Source organism: Triticum dicoccoides, chromosome 5B (genome assembly GCF_002162155.2).
Source record: "Triticum dicoccoides isolate Atlit2015 ecotype Zavitan chromosome 5B, WEW_v2.0, whole genome shotgun sequence".
NCBI lineage: Eukaryota > Viridiplantae > Streptophyta > Magnoliopsida > Poales > Poaceae > Triticum > Triticum dicoccoides.
In genome coordinates, this window is record NC_041389.1 from 29,072,597 (window position 1) to 29,091,446 (window position 18,850).

Here is an 18,850-nt window from a genome sequence, read left to right on the forward strand (position 1 = left end):
GAAAATGGGACCTTTAGTACCGGTTCGTGCCATGAACCGGTACTAATGCCTCAAACCCCATTAGTACCGGTTGGTGGCTCGAACCGGGACTAAAGGTCTAACCTTTAGTACCGGTTGGTGCCACGAACCGGTACTAATGGGCATCGCACCCTTTAGTCCCGGTTCGTGGCACCAACCGGGACTAAAAGGTCCAGACGAACCGGAACAAATGGCCCACGTGGCCCCTGGGCTCACGAATCGGGACTAATGCCCCCATTAGTCCCGGTTCTGGACTGAATCGGGACTAATGGGCTAACCCGGCCTGGACCAAAGCCCTCTTTTCTACTAGTGAGCACTCAAAACATCAGTCAATGTTTGCTACCAAAAGGTTTTAGGATTTTTAGAATTTTTTTCCATTTTTTAAATATATTTTACTGTTCACACTGAGATCATATGAGTTCAAACTGAGATGGGATTTTCCAACAATTTTTTCATGAATACAAATGACATGCACATATACTTGATGTTTTTTAAACATTTTGATATCTGATTTGCGCTTTTCTGAGTTAGTATGAATTTCTTATGAAGGTTTTAAAGTGACAGTCAAGCGGTCAAAGGGCAAAAGCATAAGACGAGCAATGTGATTTTAGCGGAAATGAGTGATTTCGGAAACTAGGGATAAAACAGCCGAGTGTGACCCAAGTAGGGCCATAAAACCAATTATCCGCCAAAAAAAGGCAGCCAACAAGTTTTTACCCTAGACGGTATAGACATCTTAATTGAATGAATGAGTATTGAACATGGTTTTCGTTTTATTAACCGACTGGGTGCAGCTACTAGCAAGTGTCGGTTTACATTATTTTTTTATGAAAACCAACCACATGAACCGACTCCAAGATCGGCTTTGTATTAGTGCATGTACATGATACTTTCATTAGCGGCGTGGACTTCTGTTAGGCGGTTTTGTATAGAAGTACTAATGTGGCATCCCACATAAATTTCCGTGTCATGGAAATAAAAATATTCATCAGTTTTGTTGAGTTGGTGACAAATATTGTGTACGATTAGGGTTACGTTTGGACTTCTGTTAGGCCGTTTTGTATAGAAGTACTAATGTGGCGTCCCACATAAATTTCCATGTCATGGAAATATAAATATTCATCAGTTTTGTTGAGTTTGTGACGAATATTGTGTACGATTAGGGTTACGTTTGGACTTCTGTGAGGCGGTTTTGTATAGAAGTACTAATGTGGCGTCCCACATAAATTTCCATGTCATGGAAATATAAATATTCATCAGTTTTGTTGAGTTTGTGACGAATATTGTGTACGATTAGGGTTACGTTTGGACTTCTGTTAGGCTAAATATGTTCATAATTCTTCCATATGGAAACCCAATCTCTTTACACTCCTAAATCTGCTTTTTGGGCCTCTTTTCTTAAATTCTTCCTGATATAATTAGTTCTTGTAGAATGCAGATTGCTAAAGGTAACTCTTCCATTTAGAATGACCCTTGGTGCAAAGACTGGGATAATATTTATGATCACCTAAAACCCAATTTGAATGGGCCTTGCCCTAGCATTATTAGTGGTCTTTCGAAACCTAATTCTAAAGTTTGGATGACGGCAAGATTAGTGTTTACTTTGATGATACTTTCAAAAATAATGTTTTAAATATTCTGTTATTAATGCTGATATTAATGATACTATGTGTTGGATTCACACTAGTGCTAATTGTACGACTAAAAGTGCTTACAAAACCTTACTATAGGCTCACGTGGAATCGAACGTGAGACCTGATGGTTTTGATCTCACGTGGAAGCGAATCACGTTTTTCTTTATTATTATAGCGCGCATCTAAAAAAATACCCGAAAAAAATAGGCTCACGTGGAATCGAACGTGAGACCTGATGATTTTGATCTCAGGCCGCTAGCCAGTCTAACCAGTGGCTCTTGGTGCAGATTTGAAGTTTTGTTTTATTTGTTTTGAAACATTACCCTGAAAATTGTCAACAATTTTCACATACACATATTCTTAAAAGCAAAAGGTAAAATAAAAGCCGAAACATTCTTTTGCAAAAAATTGAACAATTCTTGTAATTACGACAATTTTTTGGCAAACATTTTTTGAATTACGAACACTCTTTGAAAAAGATGAACATTTTTTTTTGAAAAAATTACAATTTTTGAAACCTGAACAAAATTTAAAAGTGCGAACACTTTCTAACTTTTTAACAAACGGGAACATATTTGCCAAAAAATTGCAATTGATTTGTTTTTAAAAATATGTTCCCATTTTTTGAAAAGTTAGAAAGTGTTTGCACTTTTAAATTTTGCTAAGGTTTAAAAAATTGTTTGGCTTTTTCGGTAAGTGTTTCACATAAGAAATCTTTGGAGATATAAAAAAGATGGTTCACGTTTTCAAATTTTAGTTGTGTTTTTCAAAAAGGTTCATAATTCCAAAATATCCATAGAATGTTCGGATGTTGCGTTATGTGGTTATTAACAATTCCGCGCTTTTAGTTTAACAACAGGAGCCATCTGTTAGAGTGGTTAGCAAGACTAATTAAGCAACGGCAGGTCACAGGTACGAATCCTAGCTGTCTCTCTTTTTTTCAGCTTATTTTTATTAAGCTGCGTGTCACATGCCTGGTGGGCCGGCCCAGTAGCGTCCAGCGCAGCAACCAACTATCCCGGGTTTAATCAACAATCCTTGTTTGGAAACGTGCTTAAGGTTTAAAATAGACCGGGATCAGAGAATTTGATGTGCTAATTTCAGGGATTCAAAGTTCAGGGTTTAATTTAGCTTTCGTCTACAAGTTGAAGGTTTGTTTTAGACTTTTTCTAAAAAAAATGTATGTGACCGGACGATTGTTTTCTTGATTGGCGGCTTGTCCGTCATCGCTTTCTTCCAGCATAATGCATGCATGCATGCATGCATAGCCAACAGCTCTTCCACCATGTTACAAAGTTCGCAAAGTTATAGCCAACAACTCTGGCCTGCCAATGCGTGTCCACTCCACGGCTAAATAATGCAGATGGCCGGCCGCTCACGAAACTTTGGGATTAGAAGAAATCTCAATTGTCGTTTAATATTATATCCTCGCCTCACCAGACTGCAAGTTCCAGCACATTTTTCACGTCCTATGTTGGAGTTGTGTCGAATATAGTGTACAAGTTAGTTACAGTTGGTCTATGAGTTGTATTGTGTTTACATAGGATGTTGAGTCGTATCCTAGTAGGACAGTTATATCCTAGGCCTCTTATTTATAGTGGGGGTAGACACACGATGTAACCTATGCCAGCAAAATAGCACAGGCGCGCAAGGCGGAGCCGGCGGCGTGTGCCGGCGCCCGGGTGGCCGTTGTGCGATATTGTGACGGTGTCACGGGGAGGAGCGCCCGTAGTCAAGCCCCGGGGATGTAGCCATATCGGTGAACCTCGTTAACAAATCTCGGTGTCGTGCCTCGTGTGATTGCTTGGTCCTCGGATGATCAACGGTATGCCTCGGATTTATTCTAACAAGTGGTATCATGAGCTAGGTTATTCGGTGGATCGTTGATCTAGAGGTGGATCGTGTCAAAATCAGTGTGCAAAGACGGCAGTGAGAATTCATTATCGAAGTTTACATGGATCGGTTTGAGGTTTTCTCTGGAAGTTGTCGGTTTGCGGCTGGATGGGACCGAGAAAGAATAGCAATCGGAAGCATCTGTAGTCAAGCAGCAGCACGTACGGCGGCGGCACGCGGCAGGCAGGACGTACGGCGATCGGATCTGCGATCGATCGGGCGAGCGTCAGGCGGCGCACGCGAGTTGCAGCAGCAGCGACACGGTCCAGTAGGACGGCCCAAGGCGACCTAGGCTGTCCGAGCTGGGCAGAGGCTAAGGCCCATGGAGCAGTACGATTCGAGGGCACGGCTGGGTGGGCTTCGTCGCGTGACGGACGTCACGTTGGGCATGGGACGTGGACTGTGGTGTGAGATTGCATGGTGCCGGAGCGTGCAGAGCTGATGGAAAAAGCTGATTCAGGATTTGTTTGGGAAAAAATTTGACACAAAGACTAGTCAAGACCAGGACGCTATCAAGAAGAAAGAAAGAAGATAAGTCCAGAAGCTATATACGTGTGGTGTTCACACGGAAAGGCTGTGAGGGATTTTGCTTTGGTTTTCTTTTGTTGGTACACTTTTGTGTATGGATGGCGTTGGGTCAAGGCTTGAGGAGTCTGGAGCGTGTCGTGCAGCCGGATAAGATCGGCTTGGTCGGACAAGGCTAGTCTGACGTATCGACGCAAGTCGGTTGGTATAGAAGACGGTGGTGGGATCGGCGAAGACGACGTAGGAGCGTGATGCCGATGGTGACCGACTTCTGGGCGTGGAAACACGTGGTGCAGGCCCCGAGGGCTTGTGTGGTTTCGACAAGACTATGGCGTGGGGTTGATTCAAGATGGCATACGCATGTGAGCTTGAAGTCGACGGGACGCGGGGTGGACTGATCATCTACCATGGAGTCATGTTGAAGGTGGAGCTGGATTGAGGGGCTACGGTGTAAGGATCCAGAGAATCGAAGCCTATTCAGCGGGGAAAAGCGAAGGACACGCAGTTCAGACTAGAGCCCAGTGGTCTGATGGAAGCGTAAAACTCGTCATCGGTCGGTGATGATCGGTGGTACTCTGCAGTGGGGGTTGAGTGGTGTGGGTTCGTGACCCTTGAGACTCGACCGGGAGAGCGGAGGCTCGACGCGGTAATAGCGGCGAGGCGTGCGGTTAGCACGGGACATGGAGACGGGCCAGAGCTCTAGTGGTCATACATGTGGTGAGACAACTGCGAATTTGACTCGGGATGACTACAAGCAACGGTGAAATTCTTTCAAGTTTCAGACAGACGGTCAAGAAAGGAGCGGTGATGTTGAGTTCGTGTAACTCTTATGTGTGACACCCAATATGTGAGTTGTTCACTTTCACGCAGGTCTGTGATCGGTGTGTGATGGCGTTGGACTGATACTCTGGAAGTTGGGAGCGCAGACTAGAGTGATGTGGAATTTAATTTCGCTCGAGTGTTGACTGTGGTCAACAAAAGAAGGGACTACAAGTTGCAGGTGGAGTCGCATGGAGTCTTTGGAGTAGCAGCGGTACTCATGGGATAAGGTCAAGTCCAATGTACATGGAAGTTTGACGCATGGACAAATCCAGGGTGGTGGAGTATATTCGCCAAGGTGGAGTTTGTTGGAGTTGTGTCGAATATAGTGTACAAGGTAGGTTACAGTTGGACTATGAGTTGTATTGTGTTTACATAGGATGTTGAGTCGTGTCCTAGTAGGACAGTTATATCCTAGGCCTCTCATTTATAGTGGGGGTAGACACACGATGTAACCTATGCCAGCAAAATAGCACAGGCGCGCAAGGGGGAGCCGGCGGCATGTGCCGGCGCCCGGGTGGCTGGTGTGCGGTATTGTGACGGTGTCACGGGGAGGAGCGCCCGTAGTCAAGCCCCGGGGATGTAGCCATATCGGTGAACCTCGTTAACAAATCTCGGTGTCGTGCCTCGTGTGATTGCTTGGTCCTCGGATGATCAACGGTATGCCTCGGATTTATTCTAACATCCTACTTGTATTTTAAATCAGGGGGAACGTTCCCCCATAAACTTCTCCCTTGCGGATGATTGTAGGCAAGCTAAGTTCTCCAGCGCGACGGATCACTCTTGCACAATCGTTCGCGTATTAGAAAGCAGCACGCGGGGGTGCCACCTACCGACGGGCAGGCCTGTTACGGTCATACAACCCAACGGTGGTGTTCCTAAGTGACAAAAAAAGAAAGACAGGGCGATGGAGAAAATCAAGTGAAGTTTGGGGTTTAGATCGGGGATGACGGTAAACTGTAATGGGAAAAGTGATGGTTTGGCCCTTTGGTGGAGGGATACTGTGCAAGTAAAGGTTAGGCCTTGGTGCCAATATTTTGTGGATGCTGAAGTGGTCTGGGATGGGAAAACCTGTAGATTCACCGGTTTCTATGGGGAGTCCAATACCTAGTTGCGCAAGAAATCATGGGATGCGATACCTTACCTGCGAGCACAGGACAATTTGCCGTGGCTGTGTGCAGGCGACTTCAATGAAGTTCTGTTTCAGAACGATCAACTAGGAGGCAACAGAAGAAGTTTTGCACAGATGGAAGATTTTAGAGAATGCTTGGCCGACTGTGGCCTGGTTGATCTGGGGTTCTCAGGCTACCCTTACACGTGGGACAACAAGAGGGATGCGGAGAATAACATACAAGTTCGTTTGGATAGAGCCACTTGCGATGAAGCTTTTCTCGATCTCTTTCCGGAGACTACAGTTGAGCATGTGATGACCGAAGAGTCTGACCATCAGGCTCTTGTGATTAGGGCGATGGAGACGTCTCCACGCCAGAAACAGCGGGGAGACATCCCTTTTCGGTTTGAGGAAGCATGGACTAGACACGAACAATACAACCAGATGGTAGCTGATGCATGGCAAGCCTCAGACGTGGGAGACCATGGAATATGTGCATGCATGCAAAGGCTGGGCTGTGTCTCGGGTAGCATGAAGCGGTGGGCAAGAGAAGTCTTCGAATCCATCAGGCATCAGATATCCAAGTTAAATAACCAACTGGTGGATGCGAAGAAAAGGGTTGTGGTCACGGGTTCCTCGTTGGTGGCCCGAGAGACTGAAGAACAGCTGCGAGAAATATATACCAGAGAAGAAATTTTATATAGGCAGCGTTCACGAGTGGACTGGTTGAAGGCGAGGGATCAAAACACCAAGTATTTTCAGAACAGGACCTCGCATAGGAAGAGGAAGAATACAGTCCGAGCGCTCAAGCGAGAGGATGCTACAAAGTGCACGGTGGATGAAGAAATGAGGGAAATGGCTGCGGCCTTTTATGAACAACTATTCACTTCAGAGGGGTCGGCTGGAGTTAATGAGCTGTTGGACAACATAGTACCTTCTGTTACAACGCAAATGAACGAGAGACTAACAACAACTATTACAGATGATGAAATTGAAAGGGCTTTGTTTCAGATGGGGCCTACTAAGGCGCCGGGGCCGGACGGATTACCTGCACTTTTTTTTTACCAAAGACACTGGTCTCTAGTAAAGGATGATGTGTGCAGGGCTATTAAGGATTTCTTATACGGGGAGGCAGCTCCCGAGGCTTTTAATGAGACGGTCATTGTCATGATTCCTAAAGTTAACTCACCTGAGTTGCTTACACAATTCAGACCGATCAGCCTATGTAATGTTCTTTGTAAAATTGCCATGAAGGTCTTGGCGAATAGGTTAAAGTGTTTTCTTCCTGTCCTTATTTCCAAGGAACAAAGTGCTTTTGTACCCAGTCGTTTAATCACTGACAATGTCCTTGTGGCATATGAGTGTGTGCATGCTATTCGTAACAGGAAGAGGAAGAAGCACTTGTGCACGGTCAAGCTAGATATGATGAAGGCCTACAATAGGGTCGAGTGGACTACAGATGAGGATGAGATGGAGTTCGCAACAGGAAGAGGAAGAAGCACTGCAACAGATGGTGACATGAGTGGGGTTCGCTACAGAATGGATTTCCATGATCAGGCGGTGTGTGACTACAGCAAGGTTCTCGGTAAAGCTAAATGGAGGACTTTCTAGAGGCTTGATTCCATCCCGTGGACTAAGGCAGGGGACCCGTTATCGCCGTACCTTTTTTTGTTCTGTGTTGAGGGCTTTTCTGCTCTGTTAAGGAAGGCACAAGAGGAAAAGTGGATCAAGGGAGTTTCTTTCGGGAGCACTAGCCCCCATGTTACACACCTCCTGTTTGCAGACGGCAGTATTGTTTTCCTTGAGGGATCCACTGAAAACATGCTGGCCTTGAAAGAGATTCTTAGGAAATATGAGGAAGCATTCGGGCAACGCATTAATCTGCAGAAGTCGGCAATATTTTTTGGCAAAGGGAGTCAAGAGAATGCAAAGGTACAACTAAAAAATATTTTGGGCGTGGATAATGAAGCACTCAGCGAAAGATATTTGGGCCTCCCAACACTAGTTGATAGGTCCAAAGAAGGGACATTCAAATATGTTAGTGAGTGTTTGAAAGGAAAAGTAAATGGTTTGAAGGGTCAAGGACTTTCTAAGGCTGCACGAGAGGTACTAGTCAAATCTACCCTCCAAGCCACACCTACTTACACCATGAGTTGTTTTCATCTCACAAAGAAAATGTGCCGGAACCTGACTTCGATCTCGTCAAAATTCTGATGGGGTGCAACGAATGGTGATAAAAAGGAGCACTGGATATCATGGGAGAAGATGTGTGCAGCAAAACGAGATGGTGGTCTCGGCTTTCGAGACCCGGAAGCTTTCAATCAAGCTCTCCTAGCAAAGCAGGCATGGAGGACCTTGCAATATCCGCTCTCACTGTGTGCATGGGTTCTCAAGGTGAGATACTTCCCAGATAACTCCATCATGTCGGCCACGTGCTCCTCGAGGGGCTCGTTCACTTTCAGGAGTATACTCCATGGGCGTGACCTGCTGCGGGAGGGGTTGATTTGGAGAGTCGGAGATGGGTCCAAGATTAATGTGCATCATGACAATTGGATCCCAAGGAGTGGGAGTATGCAAACCGCTGGGAGCTGTATATGTACAGGGAGTGACATGGCCATCGTTGAGTTAGATACCTCAACGCTGAGAGTCATCGTTCTTGTTGCCGTCGCCAGTAAGGGAAGGCAGGCGCATCTCATCGCCGTTGTCGTCGCGCCATCGCTATTGCTATCGACATGGCCATCATTGTAGCCTGCACCATCGCCGGCGTCATGCCTGGTGCCAACGTCGTCCTTGAAGGTCCTGTGTTAATCTAGGGCGTGATCTCCGTAGGAACCATCGCCTTGTCCAGAGCTTCAACTTTCCCTAATACGTGCGACAATTGATTTGTATGCTAGAAAATTAAAGGGAGTTGCGAGAATCCCTATTAATTAACATGGACGGGCTAACAAAATTTCAAACAAACAGTCTTCCCATGCGGATATTATCTGGTTATTATATTTTTAGTTAATTATTATAACAGCTAAACGTGCCAACAAACATGATGCATGGAAGCTAGGAGCAACACATGGCATGGGAGTACGTACTCCTAGGAGTACCAACCTATTTTCATATATATACAAACTAAAGTTACCTGCAAATATTTGTGAACCAACTAAAGCAACCTCCCATGTGAATTAAACATCAAAAACTTGGTTGGAGCCCGGAGAGGAATTGAATCTGGAAATTACAGAGAAATTTCAAGGAACCACAATCGCAATCCAATTGGTACATCTTTATTGGAATCGAATGCTTGAACAAATAATAAACATGAATTAAACAGCTAGCGAAACTAGCTTTACATGACTTACACCACAAGAACCAACCACACCAACAATGTAGGGACCAAGTTAACCTGAGTTGGATGGGAGTCCAGCTTTAGCTCCTCTATTGCAAGCTTATGTTGAACATGCTTCAATCAGAGTGATAACTCCTACCTCACTATAACTCTGATCTGTTCAGACCCAGGAACATGTGATCGCTTCTCATTCTCCACCTTGAAAATTTCTAGTGAAGTAGCCAGTGAATCTTTGATGCAATTATCGATCTGCACCTCTCTAAGGTTCGTCAAGTGCTCAATGCCAACAATTGTCTTCCCCTGGTCACCAAAATTCAGCACAAGCGTCTCCAGCTTTGGCATGCACCCTTCCTCAAATATATAATTTGGGGGGACTTCAGGAGAATAGCCCAGAGTAAGTTCCTTGAGCTCCGGAAAGGACTGGCTATTGCATGCAACCATATCTTGATTCTTTCTTATGAAGTATGACCCCAGGGTCAGCCTCTGTAGGTTGGGCAACTTACACAGGACGCTGAATAATTGCTTACCATGAAGGTATGACCATGATATGTCCAACTCAATAAGGTTAATGAGTGACCCCACCCAGTCTGGCAATTTCTCAATGCAGCCGCAGATCCTAAGGTAACGGAGCAGCTGTGGTGGCTGCTGTACGTCATGGAGAAATTGCAATGCCTGTTGGAAAGGCCATTTATAGCAAGCAAAATTTCCAATCTCGAGCCACTGGAGGGAGTATATCTTGCTCAGGGAGCAGGCAAGCTCTATGGGAACATCCTCGTGGATATTCTCTCTTGTATCAACATAGATACATAACTCTTCCAATTGATCTAATTCACCAATCTCCTTGGCAACATTTGGGTCGTGTATCACAACCGCTTTATTCACATGGCGTAGTGCCTTCATTTTCCTGATCCCTTTGGGCAGCATCCACCCAGACCAATTATTGCCTTTGGTGGAGAATAGCAGGTACTCCAGCTTCTCTAGCTTTGTGACTGTTTCTGGCAGACTCTCCAGTTGTGTTTGACGTACATCAAGGGTCTGCAAATGTTTGAGATCACCAATTCTTGCAGGCAGACACTTCAGCTGTGTTTGACGTACATCAAGGGTCTGCAAATGCTCGAGATCACCAATTCTCGATGGCATCACTTTGATAGCTGTACCCTTCAAGCTCAAGAACCTTAGAAGATACATCTGGCAGATATGCCTCATATGTTTTTCTTCTAGGCCTTTGCAGTCTTCCAGATCAAGTACCCTTAGCAAGGTAAAATCTCCTAGCCGAGCAAGCAGCCTGTGCGCTTCTGGATCAAATATGCTCAGTGACCGGACATGCTGCAGAGTCATCTCCTTGATGTCGTTCCTTGTACCAGGGTACACTGCCATTCTATTTGGTGAAGAGTCTTGGGGTGCCTCTCCGCCATGTACGGTGAGACGGCGAATCCTACCATACAACATCCCTTCATATTGCCCACCTATTAAGCTAACAAAGTTGAACTCTAGGGATTTAGACACAAGGACCTCAAGTATTATGTCATGCACTCGGCACGTCTCTTCCCTCCAATGGTACATGGTGACTATATCGGTGCCTCGGTCAATCATGCTTCTACTTAGTAGCTCATTGAAGTAGTCTTCTGCAACCTCCATTTGGGTCATCCCTCGCTTCTTAGGAATCATTCCTTCAGCGATCCATCTCTTCAACAACCGATCCTTGGATATCACATAATCCTCTGGGAAAATGCTAAGGTACATCATGCAACCCTTGAGGTGATAGGGTAGGTGGTCATAGCTAAGTGTGAGTATCTGCCTCATCCCCTTGAGGGTTGGGTCGCTTTCCATCTGTGAACCAATTGATCTTCCAACTATTTCCCACATCTTCTTTCCTTCTGGATGTGTATAGCTTGCCAATAGCTTTGCAATGCTAACAATGGCTAATGGTAGGCCGCCACATTTTTTTAAGATTTTTTTCATTGCATTTTTCAAATCATTCGGGCAAGAGTCTTCATTTGTTGAGCCAAATGCTTTGCTCAGGAACAATTGATTGGACTCTTTCTCTTCTAGGGCCTTCATATGATGGATGTAATCATCACCAGTAGTACTGCAAGCTTTCGCCACACTATCTATCCGAGTGGTCACAATGATTCTACTGCCAAAACCGTTGCTTGGTAACATGGACCAGATTGCATTCCAAGCTACTTTGCTCCATACATCATCAATCAAAAGGAGGTATCTACACTCGTAGATATGGAAGATTAGAAAGTGTTGTCCACATAAAATAGCAATTCATTGCATTAAATGTATAGAATTTTTATAAGACTTTTGTTCTCCTTTTGAACATTGTTCAGCACCGTCTACAAGAAAATTTTAATTTATATCTGGTTTTATTTCGCTAGCATATAACATTTTTTATCCACTCCCTATGTCTCTATTAATTGTCTCTCAAACAAATCTATCCAGTTTTGAAATGTGTCTAGATACATCCGTTTCAACAACAATTAATATGGTACGGAGGGAGTAATACCATTTGAGTTAAGTCATTTATTCAATTAAAAAATTCTTGAAACAGTTACAGTCCTTTACATGGTAACCTAAGTGTACGTCTAAAAAAGTTGTACTGAAACAGTTGTAATATACTTTACAAAAGGAGAAAATTGTGTACTAGGTGTATTATTAGTGGCGTGGACATCTGTTAGCCAGTTTTGTATACACAGCGTGGCATCCATCCTAAATTTTGTGTCACCAAGTGATAACTAAATGTCCACCAGCTTGAAATGGTGTGGTTTGCGTCATACTCCTTCGATCCCAAAAGAAGTGACTCAACTTTATACTTGTGGGATGGAGGGAGTATCACGTAAGGCGACATATCATTGGGTGTGCTCTCTGCTATATTCTCAACTTCATGAAAAATAAGAGACGTTAGCTCTATGCATCTTTCAACACAACGAAGCCTGTCCATTATCCACAAAAAACATATATTCAAACTTGGTCTCTTCACTATCAGACCAAGTTACTTTTGTCAGTTAGCCTTTGACAATTGTGTAGTACATTTAGTTCCTCGAAGGGGCACTGACCATTCGAACTGGTTGACCAATTTGGCATGAATGTGTATGCCATGTCATTGTCATGTTTATACTAAGCGGCAAATTTTACAACAGATTTAAATTCTATAATTAATTGAGAACCAGGAAGTATCAGATATCATACAAATATATAGACCACATACATGTGGCAAGCAATCAAAACTTGATAAAAATACAAATACATAGGCAAAATGGAAATTTTGAAGAAATGAGTTGGATTTTTCATAAGTAAAGACAATAAAAAAAGAAACCTGGATTGTTTACCAACAAAGAAAAAAAACAGAAAAATAAAATAAATATAGAATTTCAGTTTTCCAGAGTGTTATGAGTTACTAATATTTATTTTTTAAATCATATTGAAAATATTATGCATTTTCTGTCTTCTTTTTTGAATTATTGGAATTTCCAAAAATATTGAGTAAGTTTAAGCAACTTAACGTAAATTGGTGATGTGTCAGCCATATTAGTGGCAACATGTTCTAAGCCATACAAGTCATAACAATTTTTTCGAATGGAATTTTCATGTATTCGTGTTGGGTAGGGGCTGGGTGGGACTGGACTGGTAATTCTTTCTTCTTACATTAAAATCCTTACATTAAAGAATGAATAAAATCTCCCCAAGTAGGATTCTTACATTAAATTTCCTGTCAGTTAACTGAGCTATTGAGGAACAAGGGGGTATTCGAACTCCTAGAGTTCAACTCCCGCTCTCAACCCATGAATAATATGAGTCTGAAGCTTCTTTCGTAACTCACGTAATTTCTTCGTAGTGCCTCCGTTCCATGCCACATTAAAAGTATCATTTAGATCTACATCTAACTTTTCAACTTATTACGTTATGGTGGACATGCATTTCACTACTATCTACTATCTATAGACTTAGATGTATTTTTTTTACTTTCGTTGTACTCTGTACTGCCATGATTGATGGTGGATAGATAGAAATTTTTCCCAAAAATATCACTGGAGCCTTAGTTTATGCAATCTAATATTTTTATTTACAGAAAAACTGCTTATGGGCAAATAATATGAAATACATGAACTCGAATGTTTTTTTTTCATGAACTCACTTACAAAATCTAGTAATTATTCGGGAAGTCTATTAAAAAAGATAAGGATGTATAATGGACTCATCTATGTGTTACATGAGGAGTGGGAGTATGGACTCGCAGGAGTACATAATCATTTTATTATGACTCTTAAATAAATCTATTAAACTTATCTCTTTATCAAATATCCATTCCTTCGAGACATGTTTTACAATGGAACTATCAAAGCGAATACTTAAGTATATAAATTAAGTAAATATTATTTCTAAAAAGGTTGAGTAAATATGACTTGTTTGAATAGTTCGTTTCCTTTGAAAGAGAGCTAGAGGGGTGCATAGTGGTGGCTAGGGGAAAGTATATGGTGCACCGGTGCTTGTGGTGCTAGCGGTGCACCGGATGCCCGTAGCATATTCACGAATGTTCGAAATTTTTTGGAAGAAAATATAGCACATTCACACAACATCCGTCTATGTTGTCGCAAAAATTCAACTCAAAATTTGAAATATTTCTCAAGGTACAAAAATCACAAAATCTACATTAAATAGTACACAACAGAAGTTGGGCTTTAAATTTGGCCCATTATCAGATTGATGCTAAAATTGTTAGTTTTTTTATCTCGTCCAGTGTTTTGAATTTTGATTTGAAATTTTGCGACAACATAGACCAATGTTGTGCCAATGTGCTTTATTTCTTTTCAGATTTTTTGAAACATTGTTTAACACGCTACGACGTCCGGTGCACCGGTAGCACCACAAACACCGGTGCACCAAATACTTTCCCTGGTGGCTAGAGTAAGCAGGAGCAACAACTTGTATGTTGTAATATGGTCACAAATCATGAATGTTTTGGACAATACTTAAATAAACTCATCTATACGTGACCAAGCCATGAGTTTTGCTAAACATGATTGATTTATTTTATTTGACAATTTTATTCCATAGCACATATATGTATTTTTTTCGAGTAAGCACATATCAGTATTTAGCTAGAAATAATAGAGTGTGTGTGCGCGCGCGCGTATAAAAAAGTAATTTGCTGCATACATTGATCTCACGTCTAAAGTCTAAAAAAGTATAAGCACGAGGAGGAAATATTGAAATGTATTGTCTGCCTTTCTTCATCAAGTTGGACTTTTGAATAAATTGACTAGATCGCGTGAATTAAACAATACTTTCTATATAAAAAGATATACTTTCGAGTAAGATGTTTTAGATCACTACAGACAGAGTAATAATTATTGTGTGTGCGCGGGTGTGTTGTCAGTACCTGTTATTCCGGAGACTCTTTTCGAGCATGCCTTGTAGCTCGCCTAAATTCATCCGGTCAATTTTACCAAGAAGCTCCACTAGCTTGGCGGCTGCCTCGGCCGCGCGCTTGAGTTTATCCGGTTCCGTTGTTTCCTCGCACTGCAGGCGCACGCCCTCCGAGGCTTGCTCGGATTGCTGGCTAGCAACGGGCTCAGACTGAAACTGCATAATCTGCCGAAGCAGGCGCTTCAGTAATCCTTCGATGTCTTGGCTGCCACTGCCAAATGTCTGCGACGCGGACACTTTGGCCTGGCGTGGGAACTCCGTCTCCAGCAGCCGGCACACCTCCATGGCCAGGGTGGTCTTCCCGAGCCCTCCGAACCCAACGATGGAGAACACCTTGAGCCTCTCACCTTCGCCGGCCTTCACCTTGTTGGCCAGTTGCTCAGCCTGGGCCTTGATGCCGACCAACTGGTTGGGGTCCTTGTTGTTAGGGTGGAGCGCACTTGCTGACGCTGCCACTGCCTCCAAAGGGGCAGGGGCAGAAGAAGCAGCGCCGCCCAGCAAGTCGAGGCTGACGACGTAACGAGCATGGCGCTCGCTGATGGAAACAGCACGGAGGCGAGGGCCGTGATCTCGCCGGCGAGGCGATGGCGAGGGAAAAGCGTTGCAAGCAGGCGCTTGGACCAGACGAGGAAGCCGTCGCCCTGCCGGCACCTGATGCGAAACAGGTAGAGGTCGACGCAGTCCTCGGCGTCGTACGCGAGCTCCCGGAGTTGCTTCATCCACTCCCGGACGAAGTGGCACAGGCCACTTTCATTGGCTTCAGACTGCATGCGTAGGAGGGTGTTCATGGTGGCCAGCTCCTCCTTCAGCTCTGCTATCTCGCCGCCGACGGCGCGGAGTTGCCAGAACTCCTGGCCGACCAGCTGCCCAACATTGATTAAAATGGTCTGTGCCCCGCTCTCCATGGGTTCTGCCTCTCTTGGTTTTCCCAAAGGATGGTGATGGAGTGCGCTCTCTTTGGTCCTTCGAAAGGATGGGGATGGAATGTGCTCACAACGGATGCGTTCGACCAGCTAGTTTAAGTAATTGCCGTAGTCAACTTCAGCATCCAAGGAGCATATGCTTTCAGCGCTCTGAACAGATCAGATCAAACTTAACAAATCATTGCCAGTCTGGCATCAAGTGGCGACAAACAAAGGAAATTTCACTTTGATCAGACTCGCGGCTGGCTGTTTGGATTCCTCACCGCTTTGCGTTTATACATTGTATTTGTACTCCAGTACTGACTAGGGTAACAAAAATAGCAGAAAACATTAGGTAAGAAAAGTTGCGATCCACCAAATACATGGACAACCGAACGACAATTACAAAACTAGAGCAAGCCGAACGCCGGGCAAACCTCTTTGTAGTAGACAGTCAGAAAGTCGTCATGTTAAAATCCCACATGACCAGGGCATCAGAAATTATAGGTTAAACAACGGAACAATTTTGAGATCGTCTTCCACGCAGACCAGAGGTTTTTTCATGCAATGATGTCTGACTATCTTATTTTAGGTACTTCTGAGCTTACCAAGGCAAGCGTACCTACCGAATTGACTGGGCACGCTAGCTTAATCCAGTCATCATTATCTTTACCTCAGAGGTGCCATTATCTTTACCTCATGTCGCTTTATTCAGAGATGCAGAAGCGGTCTCGAAGCAGAAGGTGCAGCGCTCACGGAAGGGGTTTCCCTGGCTATTGAACGGAGCTATGAGAGTATCATCGTGGAAACGGACTGTGCTGTTGCAGCGCATATGGTTAGTGGTTCCTCTCTGGACAGATTACCGATGGCAGCAATGGTGAATGAAGGCAGGCATCTACTGGCTAGCAGGCAGCATAAAATCACATCCATCAAACGTGACCAGAACAAAGCGAGCCATGTACTTGCTCAGATGGGTCGTACGCTCCCAAAAACTGTTGTTTGGATACGGTGTGCACCAGAGGAGGTGGTTGAAATTTGTAAACTTGACTGTGAGGTCTCCTTTTAAATAATGAAAGTATTTTATTCACACAAAAAGCAGTTTTGCTATAACTCATCTAGATGAGATATAGTTTGGTCTCATTCACCTTTTATAGCCATTGGATGTGATGCTATAAGATGCGTGTGTGTTGACGCGGGTTGTATCTGTTTTTCTAAAGTGAATGAGACCAAATTATATCTCATCTAAATGAGTTCTAGGTACTCCCCCAAAAACAGAACTTCATATATAAAAAAAGGACGCCGATAACGCCCACACGTGTGGGCATTAAGGGGTCTGCTCACACATTTTGTGTGGTGTTTAAGAGGATCAGCCCACACGCCTACGTGCGGGTAAAACAAGTAATGCCCACACGCCTCTTTTTTTCCTCGCGGTTCCTCTCACATGCCTGCGTGTGGGCAAAATAGATAACGCCCACACGCCGTACGTCAGGCCTCCTACCTTATGGTCCCGCACGCCCCGCGTGACAGTCACCAGCGTCCCCGCAGTTGCCATGTATGGTCTGGTCTACTGCAGTTGCAATGATTTCAAAACTTTAGGAGTTGCCACCTACTAACACCAGACAGTTGAGAGAGTTGTCATGTGCTCACAAACACGCTAGGGCAGTTGTCATGTAAAAGGAATTGTCATCTGCTTACGTGCACGCTAGGGCAGTTGCCATGTACCATGCAAAAACACATGGCAACTCGGGTAAAAGAGAGTTGCCATCTGCTTACGTGCACACTAGGCAGTTGTTGTGTACCCTGCAAAACACATGGCAACTGACATGTTCGGGTAAAAAAAATTGCCATATGCTTACAAGAACACTAGGGCAGTTGCCATGTACACTGTAAAACACATGGCAACTAGCAGCTTGGGTGTGGGCGAGGAGACGGGCGTGTGGACGAGATGGAAAATGCCCACACACCAGCTCTTGTGCGTGAGTGAAAACTGGCATGTGGGAAAACTGCTAAACGCCCACACACCAGCCCCTCTGTGTGATGAAACGGGCGTGTGGGCGACCGGGTGAATGCCCACACACCATCTCAGTCCTACGTGGCACTGCAAACATGCCAAGATTCGTGCACCCACAAACGGACGCAGATCCACACGTATGGGCAAGATGCAAACACCTACACGTGTGGGCGTTAGTGTTTCCGTAAAAAAGACGTAAAAGGAATATCACCATCCAAGACCTTTAAGAGCTTGGGTGCTACTGATTTTTTTTTTTGAGAAATCTCGCCATCTTTATTCATTCAAAGCAAATGACATAAGTACAAGGTTTGGGTCATGAGAATAGCCCAACCAAACATGTCTACCTAGGCCTAAGTTACAAGCAAACTTGACGAGATTATGAGCCTCGAAATTATGGTTCTTACGTTCGTGAATAAAAGAGTAGGAACTAAAACTATTACAACGATTCATTATTTCATGTACTAGAGCAGTGTTGGGGCCTCCTGTCCCCGCCCTGTTAATATCATTAACCACTTCTTGGCAGTCCGAGCAACTTGGTTTTCAGGAGGAATTTATATGCCGAACTAACACTGGAATTACCCTTCTTATTTGGATGCCAAGCCCAGAAGTCTGGAATGTTGAGAGTGCAAACATGAATCTTTAAAATGGCGTTGGCATCAATTGGGAGAAAAACAGTGCGGACTAGAGCCTCGTTTCATGATGCTGTTGTCAGGGTTAGAAGCTCCGACACATACCTTGGAGGGTCGGCCACTAGCGACGTGATCGGACGTGGTGTCATCTCCTTTGGTATCCAATTATCAGCCCAAATATCCATTGCTTGCCCATTGCCAACCTGCCGTATAATGCCTTGCTTGAGCAAATCCCTCCCTTCCAGAATAGCACACGCCAAATTTGTGACGGTCTAGTTCCCAACTCCGCAGTAAGGATCGTCATGTCCAACTACTTGGGTGCTACTGATGGTGTAGGTGCCCCACCCCCGCCGGGTATAGCTACGGAGGATAGAAGAGGCCCAACAATAGTAGGGCAGCCCAAGTCCGCTGCTCAATGTCCAACGACCAGCCTGAGGGACAAGACGAAGACTCCTCGTCAAATTAGCAAAAATGCTAGACATACAAAGATTTACAGGCTTTTACATACTCTTTTCATCTAACAACCAATCACAAACCTCCC

General features: G+C 44.2%; 2 protein-coding genes across 2 annotated transcripts; both read right to left on the minus strand.

Moving 5' to 3' along the window:
• Positions 1–9,281: 9,281 nt before the first annotated feature.
• Positions 9,282–15,078, minus strand: LOC119307183 (disease resistance protein Pik-2-like). The gene is made up of 2 exons (XM_037583277.1): positions 14,721–15,078; positions 9,282–11,555 (listed from the first exon to the last, which is right to left on the minus strand). Exons 1-2 carry the CDS (start codon positions 15,050–15,052, stop codon positions 9,470–9,472), a joined length of 2,418 nt encoding a protein of 805 aa, XP_037439174.1. The 5' UTR covers positions 15,053–15,078; the 3' UTR covers positions 9,282–9,469.
• Positions 15,079–15,113: 35 nt separating this feature from the next.
• On the minus strand, positions 15,114–15,672 carry LOC119307185 (disease resistance protein Pik-2-like). The gene has a single exon (XM_037583278.1). It carries the CDS (start codon positions 15,670–15,672, stop codon positions 15,127–15,129), a length of 546 nt encoding a protein of 181 aa, XP_037439175.1. The 3' UTR covers positions 15,114–15,126.
• Positions 15,673–18,850: the final 3,178 nt, after the last annotated feature.